This window comes from Mesocricetus auratus, unplaced genomic scaffold (genome assembly GCF_017639785.1).
Source record: "Mesocricetus auratus isolate SY011 unplaced genomic scaffold, BCM_Maur_2.0 Super-Scaffold_100013, whole genome shotgun sequence".
NCBI lineage: Eukaryota > Metazoa > Chordata > Mammalia > Rodentia > Cricetidae > Mesocricetus > Mesocricetus auratus.
The window spans coordinates 35,040,076-35,049,898 of NW_024429196.1; the positions used below are offsets into that span (position 1 = coordinate 35,040,076).

At 41.7% G+C, this 9,823-nt stretch overlaps 1 protein-coding gene across 4 annotated transcripts in view; it reads left to right on the top strand.

The window, feature by feature from the left end:
- Positions 1–8,545, top strand: part of Dip2c (disco interacting protein 2 homolog C) — a 368,984-nt gene extending 360,439 nt beyond the window's left edge. For all 4 annotated transcript variants that reach the window (XM_013114670.3, XM_013114671.3, XM_013114672.3 and 1 more), the window contains 2 exons: positions 1,980–2,103; positions 5,414–8,545. In XM_013114670.3, the coding sequence (XP_012970124.1) occupies positions 1,980–2,103; positions 5,414–5,666 (377 nt within the window). In that variant the 3' untranslated portion in view covers positions 5,667–8,545. The remainder of the gene's footprint in view (positions 1–1,979; positions 2,104–5,413) is intronic.
- The last annotated feature ends 1,278 nt before the right edge of the window (positions 8,546–9,823 follow it).

Below are 9,823 nucleotides of genomic sequence, written 5' to 3' on the forward strand. Positions count from 1 at the left end.
ATATCAATTGAGTGGGGAGATATCTTGTGTTGACACATGTGTAGGTGTACCCACAAGCACACACACAAAAATAAGCTGAACTGAATATTCATCCTTTGCTTATATCATAATCCCTTCTTACCTCCCTACTCCAGGTAAAAATAGAAGAAACCTGTTTTACCATGTATTTCTAGAATCGTGATGAGACCAAAATCCTGGGCAGATGAGAATCTAGGCTCTACTGAGGTCTCATAAATCACCTAAAATACCTGCTAACCTGAGCCCTGCATTTAGGGAAATAGAATGTGCTAGTGTAGCAGTTTCATGATGAATAGTCATGGATTCATTTAGTGAAGGATATAATGTTCAGAGTTGTAAAAGGTGATGTCAGTTTATATGCCTCAAGGAAGAACTGTAGAATCCTGCCCAGTTGAGGACTAGGGAACAGGGCAGCAGAGTATAGTTACTGTCTTCACCTCACTGGTCCCTGGATGATGGCATGAACCCACACACCAAGTAAGGAAACAAAGCTCTGTGGTAATCAGAAGCAAGTAAGCAGTGGTCTCCATCTTACTTGTCTGCTTATATTAGGAATGGTTTATATGCTGTTACTTCACGTTAATCATTTATTTCAAATTTTCCCTGACATACTTATTACCCACTTAAAAATTAAGGATATAAGTCTTGTTTTTAAGCAAAGATAGGGCTGACCACATTTTCATTATTATGTGGTTTTTCTACAGGATAAAAGTAAGTCTTGTGGGGCTGGAGGAGATGGTTCAACAAGTGAAAATCAGAGTTTGATCTCCAGAATCAGCATAAATGTTAGGAAGACATGGCAGCCTGCCTGAAATCTCAACTCACAGGAGTCAGACAGGGGATCTTTGGAGCAATCTTACTAGCTAAAATAGTCCATTTGGCAAGTTTTGAGTTCAAGTGAGAGATCCTGCCTCATTATAGGAGATGGAGAACAATTGAGGAAGACACCTGATGCCAACCTCTCCTCTCCACAGGCATAGGCATATGCATGTGTTCATACAACACACACACACACACACACACACACACACACACACACACACACACACACACGTTAAGGCTACCTGGACTGAAGAAATCTTCATTCATGAACATGATCAGTAACTGCTTTCCCTCCCATTTATATGAGATCAACACACCGAAGACCTCCTGTAATTGAGTGGAGGGAACTAAGTGCATTTTGGCTGAACTGTGACCTTTATGCCTTTGGACAGGTAAAACCCTTAGGGACTGAGTTCCATGTCACAAAGCTTAGGCTATAAAGTTCTAACTGGTGTTAACTTAGTCCCTTGGTCACTAATGAAGATGTGATCTTGTGTCTGATGGTAGAAGCTTGTCCAAAAGAAGATTGGCTTATCCCCAGTGGACAGGTTCAGAAACTAGACAGGATAGGATGAAAAGTGAAAAAAGGTTAAGAGGGTGATAGAGAGGCATGCTATATACTTGTATGAAAGCATTATAATGAAACTATCTTATATAACTAATACGCATTCATACAAAATGTTCAAGAGAAACCAGATATAACTTTTATATCAGTACTAGGAGTGCTGAGAAGGATACCTGGGGCTTGCTAGCCAGCCAGCCTAGCTGAATTACTGAGATTCAGGTTCAGTAGGAGATCCTCTCTCATAAAATGATGTGGAACTCAATAGAGGAAAACACTTAGCATTGACCTATGGCCTTCCCATGCACGCATACATACAAATGTCTAACAAGAAAAAAAAACAAAAAGATGAGAACCTAGTGGTCAGGCATCCAGCCTGGGAAGATAAGAGCCAATGCCTGAGCCTGAGGCAGCTGACACTCCCCAGGAGAAAGGAGCCAACCATCCCTAGATCTGGATCTCCTTTCCTTGCTTGTCTGTGTCACTAGGGTGGGCATGTTCTTAAAAAACAACAACAACAACAAACCAGAACAGTAAAGCAAAGGTCTTGATTGGTACTTGGTTTCTTCTCCAACAGAGCGGCATGATGCTCTCTACGTGGTGGGGGCATTGGATGAAGCCATGGAGCTGCGCGGTATGAGGTACCACCCAATAGATATCGAGACTTCAGTCATCAGAGCCCACAAAAGTGTCACAGAATGGTAAGAAGATGGGAGGTCATTGTCTGTTCTGAAGTCAGGAGCCTAGTTATTGATCACAAGAGATATTGAAGTTTCCCTAATATATGGCACTGAGAAGGATGCAGGGTTTCTTCAAGGTAAGGCTTCTCAAGGCTAAGGACAATATAGGAAAGAACCTACTCTGTTAGGACATCCCAGGTGACCAGAAGCCACAGAGTTTTAGCCTGAACAGTGATTCCAGGAAGCCAAGTTGTTATTGTCTGCAATTATGCAGATGTGACATTTGTTTTACTCTTCTGCATCATGTTTTCACAAATTAAAACAAGAAAACAAAGCAAACAGACAAAACATGCCTTCTACTGAGACTTGTTAGTAAGAAACATTGTACTTCCATGGGAAAAGAAAACACGAGGAGAGGAATTATTTTGGCCTGGCCTCACTAAATATGTGTACCAGATAAGAACTGTTTCAATTAAACCAAAGCCCAAGCCACAAGGTCCTGCAAACAATGGCCTTGGACACAGTGACCCAAGGGTGGGGTTATAAATTCTTATCCTTCCCAGAGGCATGCATCTGTCTTCTGTCCAAGACCATTCCATGTATTTGCAAAGTGCCATTGAAAACAGAGGGGCTTCCACCCGTGAGCTCCTTCTGTTTCCAGTGTTTGGAAGAAGCAAGGATACTGGAGCAATTCATCAGTCTCTGCTAATAGCAGTCAGACTTGCTTGACACATTCATGCCGTGTTTAGGAGTGAAAAGTGACCAGGTGCTTTTCAGTGTATGTTTATTCACTCACTTGATGTCAGGCAAGGTGTTTACTCACTAAGGCATTATGCCCCCTCCTGGCAGAGAACCTGATGTGACCAATCTCAGTCTTGGGGGTCAAACAGTAAAGGAAACAGGTGCAAGAATAGCTTTGAGTAGTTTCCAAACCTTGATTCTGAGATTGTTCGTTATTCTAATGGGTTTCCAAAAATAGGTTCAGACTTAAATGCCATTTATTGAAGCTGAATAATACAGGTATTTTTATTTACTTGGCTTTTGTTGTTGTTGTGCCGGGCTTTGAACAGGTGTCTCCTACATGCTAGGCAAGTGCTTTGCCACCGTCCTGAGTCTGGTTGTGGAGCTCTGGCAAAGAACATGAGATTCTGTTTGTATATGTATAAGTTGTTCTGTAGTCACATTGCCCTAGATTCTTACCAACACAGGCATATATGCCTGGCATGCCCAAATCCTTGATTAGGTATTTAACACCACAAAAACAAAAAGGTCTCCAGTTTTAGAATTCCCTCCTTAACTGTGTATAGATGACAGGCATGCAAAAACAGTAGAAACTCTTGAATCTCAAGACACGGGTCTGGGGCTGACCTCATTTTGTGGCTATAAATCTCAGGTGCAGCCTTAGTTTAATTGACTATATCATCTCCCTCAAGATGTATGCTGAGGGACCTCCCTCTGGATTTTTATCCTGAGCATTACTGTGATTACCTACTATGTGGCTCCTGAGCTGAGTCTAATCTGAGGTGGTCACTCAAGGTCTCCAATTCACCTGTTTTCATAGAAGTCCCAGAGGAAGGAAACTGATGAATCAGGGGATTTGGTTCTGATGGATTCCAGACTTTGGTAATTGTTCAGTCACAGACTTCCTCCCCTGCTTCTGCTGGTCCTGCTGGTCTTCTTTGTGTGTCTCCACCCCATCATGTCCTCTAGTTTGCCTGATACTTGAGAAACCCCATGTCAAAGAGAAAATCATCTCCATGTTGCCAAAATCAGGCCAACTAAATTCATTTCTTAACAGGGGACTCGCAGTGTTGACACAGCCCCTGAGAAAGCTGTGATGGTTGCAAGTCTCCAATCCCCATCACACTGTCTGGCAAACCCTAGTGTGATAGCAAAGCTCACTTTGACTTTCATTCACTGTGGATGACTGAGCTGTGCCTAGTACTTCAGGACAGTGGCATCTATTTCAGATGCCATAATACCATTTAACCCAAAGTGTCTAGTAGATGTATGTGATCACTGATATCACAAACACAGCAATGTTTCTGGAAGGTCATGCAAACCAATATTTCAATGTCACAGAGACTTAGATTAAGAGAATGAAATGTCAGCACATCTTGGAAACCATTTTCACAATTGATCTCTGGTGCAGGCGTACAGGTTTCCCAAGGCAACGCCCTGTTTAATGTTCTCTGCAGTTCTCCCTTTTAGCATAACATATGCACATTGATGATACTGAATAAAATTTGCACTATTTTCTAGTAGACTTAGTCTCATGCTTGTAGAAAAGATCATCCAACCACAAGCTAGGATAGAGATTGTTAGACAGGCAGGGGAAAGTTGATGTGATTAGCTCTAAATCTGGTACCCTTCTTCATGTACCCGCCTCCCTAAAAGGAACTTTCTGACTTATCTATATAGTTCCTTCCACTCTTCAGCATTCTGGTTCCTGTAGCCAAGCAGACCTGTGCCAGAGCTTGTGCATACCAGTCATAAAAGCCAATGGTACAAATGTAATAAATTTAAAATAGTAAAGCATTGGGCTTATGCTTCCAGTAATTAAGTAGACTAAGTACTCAGGAAGCTCTCCCACCAAATAAATACCTGCTGTATGAATTAATTGCTGCTATGTTACTGTCATCTTCAAACTCAGTACTCTGAGACAGAACTACTAATCATGCTCACATATCTATGGGTGATAAGCCATCTATTTGACTGGTAATAGGCCCAATGGCTCTGCCCTTCATGTGTCTTATCCTCTGGGGCCAGCTTAGGCACATTTCTAGCCTAACAATGCCAGTGCAACATCAGAACGAACAAAAGCATCCCAGCACTTCTATACCCTCTGCTGGTATCATCTTGCTCAGATACATTGACCATGTACCATATTGAGCCCAAGGGCTGGAAAGTGGGAGCACTGGACTGAGTAGTGCTACCTGCTGCTACTCAAACCCTTGCTGCAGTAGAGCTGGGCACCTGAAAGAGATGATGGAGGCTGGTGAAAGTGGTGGGGGAATCACATCTCAGGCAGCTGTAAAACAGCAGAACTGGAACCCAGACTCCCCTAAGGAGGCAGAAGTGACCCTGTGCCATAGAAGCAGAATTCAGAAAACACCATATAACATGCAGGAGCCACCATGAGTGAAGACCAGGAGAAAAATAAAAAAGGTATGTTGTGGCCAGGAAGACTATATCCTCACACAGCTCAGAGGAATGTGCCAGTCTGAGGAGATGGGTGGGATCACTCAGGCAGGTGTGAACAGAAACAGAAAGTGCTATAATTACATAAAAGACTTCCCCAATGATGGTGGTTTTCTTCTCTGTCTTCTAGTGCTGTCTTTACGTGGACAAACCTGTTAGTGGTTGTGGTTGAACTTGATGGGTCAGAGCAGGAAGCCTTGGACTTGGTTCCCTTGGTAACCAATGTGGTCCTGGAAGAGCATTACCTGATTGTAGGAGTGGTGGTCGTGGTGGACATCGGTGTCATCCCTATCAACTCCCGGGGAGAGAAACAACGGATGCACCTGAGAGACGGGTTCTTGGCAGACCAGCTGGATCCCATCTACGTGGCCTATAATATGTAGTCTCGTCACTTTGGCTTCCACAGACTTTTCTACAGATGTGACCATTTTTTTTCTCAGAGTCCACAGAGACATGCAGACACTCAGCCACACACGAAGGAGGAGCCTGGTGTGGTGGGGTTGGGGAAGACTTGTAGGAGCAGTCACCTGGCAGGGAGATGAAATGTGAATTTACGCTGGATTTTGCTCAGAAGGACTTTGGATCACTGCCTTCAGTTTGCTGGAAAAGCTCATTTTAAGAACTTTCTTTTCTTTATTTCTTTTTTTAATTATTGGATAAGAAGTTCTCTCTTCGTAAATGTGGAATTTTGTTAAGCCAAAATAGCGATTAAAAAGAATATTCTACCCTCCAAATGGGTTCTTTTAAACAATTTATGTAGTGTGACAAAGAATTGTTTTCTCTGTTTTAATGTGTCATGGAATCTTAATGACATTGATCTGTTACTAATTTAAGCCATCAATAGATCTCACCCTTCTAGGAGAGTTTACTGAGGTACGAGAACCTTCCAGGTAGCACCTTGCAATTAGATTTAGCAGCTTTCTTTGTCAGAGACATGCTGAAGAAGCAGAGGCCAGTTTATGGCCTTTGAAGGCAACATAGAACAAGAAGTGATTATAAATAAGGTGTTTCGGCAACTATCTTGCAGATATCTTTGTACTAAACTAAAAAGATAAAAATAAGTTAACTTCCTCGATATGTAATTATGTACAAAATGTTTAATTTATTTTGATCTCTTTAGAAGTATAAAAGAGAAAAACATTCAAGAATATTAAAGTCTTGTAATGTTTGCTAATATAAAAAAGTGTTGTATTATCTTGCGTGGATAGTATCACAACAAATATATATATATGAAATATAAATTCACTAATGAACAAAGGAGATTTTAAAGTTTAATGCAGAACTTGTCACTTGCATGGTGCGCCCTCCACTGTATTCACACACACTTGGCTGTTTCCGAGCAATCACAGGTTGCCAGTAACCCTGTCTTAGACCAGAGACCAGCAAGTGGAGTCACCGCCGTCTCTGAGATGGTGAAGGGATTAATGCTAACATGCACTATGTTTTCCTTTGCTGTGAGGACAACAGTGAATGCTTTTGTGCCAGCATGTGCCAATGACATTGATGGGCTCCAGGCTGGCAAATAGCACTGTTTTCTCAGCTGCAAGAATTCGTTGCATAATGTCTATTTTATTTTAGCATTTTGTGTGTGTGTGTGTCACTTTTACAAAAAAAAATTTTTGGTTGGAAAGAAAAGAATGATACCCTGTGGTAAATTGTACCAGGTGTCACTCATTTACCCCTTCAAGTGGCCACTGTGAGCAGATAAATGTCCAGAACAGCTTTGAGAGGAAAACTATGTGTGATATCTTCCTGAGACTGTAGACCACTCTGATCCACTTGTCCTGAGAGCCTCCTAACTTGGCCCTACATAGCCAACTGTTCCAGGGACTCAAAACAGAGCTCTAGTTGAAGCAAGGAGTTCTGCCACCTTCATTCTTGTACTAACTGCTGGTGAGCTTACCCCTGGTTATGTGTGCCTACACCTCGGCCACTGTATCCCTCAGTTGAACTGGCCTGTCTGCATCCAACCAAGGGAGATACATCAGGAATGCAAGGAGTCTGTTTTGTAATTGTCACAGTTTGCTCCTGCAGTGACTCCCATGACTAGATAAGCCTGACTAAAATCGTTGCTGGGCAGAAATGAGGTTCTTGATTGCATTATGGGTGAGGTCTGTCTGCAGTCAACAGTAAGCCCTTTGCTGAAAGAGAGTTTTGTTTGACTTCTAAGATCTAAAGCTGTTTGTTTTGGTTTTAAAGTGGCATGTTTTTAAAAAAATTGCATATGCAAAGCATTTTTCCATCTCCATGAATCATTTGATTTTTCTAATATTGTTTGCTCATTGCTATGTGTTTATACATGTTTCAAATACACATTCCTACAGTCTGCAGCTTACTAAGGGGGAAAAATTCCCTGCCACATACAGGGAAACATTTTCTTGACAGATGTATACACACCCTCATATGCATACACACACACACACACACACTCTCTCTCTCTCTCTTTCTCCCTCTCTTAAAGGGAACTTGGTTTAACATTTCAGATAGGATACTGATTGATAAACATCATTGCACTATGCAGAAAATCTTCCATCAGGCTGATATGAGGAAGCAAAGCAAATTTAGATGTCACTCAAAACATACTCTCTACTTTTCACCATATCAACTTCACACCCAAGGAGGGTGAGGGCTGCAGTACAGTTGCACAAGCCGTTCACAGCAGGTCTCTTCTGCATCCTGTCATCTGTGACATTAGACTTTAGGTTTGAAAGAGTTGGTGGGCTGGGATGGAAGTTTCATTGTGCAAGAAAAAGTAAAGGAGACGCTTAAGTTCCACCAGTTTCAGCAATAAAGGAGGATCGTTGTGTATTAGAAATTGTACTGTAGATAAATCATTCATGAGAATGTTTTTTTTAAAAAAATGTTTGTCTTGTGACCATGTGCTTTTGGAGTCAGCCAAAACCGTGTAATCAACTTGCACAAAAAGAGGGTACACAGTGAACATTGAGACACAGATCTAATCAAACAGGAGCAGATTCCTCATGGTGCTTGTTTATTATATATATTTAACCCTGCTTGACACTTTACCCAAGGGGACAGTCCCTTTATCAGTTGAATGTTAGCAGCGTTATTTCAGAGTGTGGTGACTGGTTAGAGAGAACTCATGTACTCAACCAATCACAGTTTCAAACAAAATTTTTATGTGCAAAGGACAGCAACCTTCTTGTATGTTCAACCACCAGTACGCTTTGTACATCTGTGATAACGCCTGTTTTATATTCAAATGAACAAATAAAAGCTTTTATTTTTGTTGCTCTGAAAATAGCAGTTTCTTAATTGGCACCCTGAAAAAGAAAGTTTGGGACAGACCACTTTCATGTGAAGAAGGAGGTGGCTCCTACTGGGAAGTGTGTCTGACTCTGTTCACATGGCTTGTCGCATAACAGTGCAGATGACCCTACTCTGAGCAATGTGTAAATCTTGATGTAGGCATTTCTAGTTAACAGCGGTTCCTATGGCAACAAATGTTTTGTGAAATTTTTTATTCTTTTTAAATATATTTGAATATATTTGTTCACACTTTGCTGCAAGTGTACAGATTATTGGTAACTCTTTGAGACAGATAGTAAGCATATGTCCTGTGTGTGAACCCTTCTATTTGTTGTTTCACAGGGGAACTTGGTGTGTCTGGACAGGTCACTGGTCGCCTATTCTCTCTCATTCAAACTGTCTTTGCTTGTTTAATAACCACAGGTTCTATATTTTGCTCAAGATCCTAGGGGTCTTAACAGTTTTGTCTTGGGGAAGTCTTGACTAGTTACCTGATCTTTATACCCTGATGATTATAAAAAGATCAGTTTGAGGCTAAGGAAATTGCTTAGCTAGTTAAGCACTTGCCACACAGCCTGGCAATCTGAGTTTGATGCCTAGAACTCACATACAAATGGAAGGAGCTCCACAAGGTTGTTCTTTAGCCTCCGCAGACACACAATGGAACACCCTCCCTTTAAACACTATACACACAAATCATGTTAAAGAACGGCATGATGACATGTGCTTTTAAGCCTAGCACTGGGGAAGCAGAAGAACACCTGAGGCTCACTGACCAGCCTAACCTCTGAGTTCCAGTACAAGGAGAGACCCTGTGTCACAAATCAAGATGGATCTGTCCTGAAGAATGACAGCTAAGTTGAACATCAGGTTTCCACTCAGAAGTTAGAGCTTATTCACAGAATCAGATCATAGGTGCATCTGAATAGACCCCCAGGTTAACCTAAAGCCTTTGTGTTGCCTACTTGCCTAAGCTCAGGTTGTATCAGGCATGACAAAGACTCATGCAGCTTTGAGTATGCAAAAGGTATAAGACCTGCTTTACAGCATCAAGATGAAAGAATCTTGCAAGACAGGGTGCCTCTACAGGGACCCAGGTTTCTCAGATGGCCACCCTGATAACAACTGGTCAAATACAAACCAGGTCACCATAAGAACTGTACCCATGAAGGCTGCTTCAGATCCAGCAGATGTACTTATGTGTATGTATATATGTGTACAAATAGCATGGCTTAGTCCTCTAATACAAGGCTGACTTCCTAAGACATGC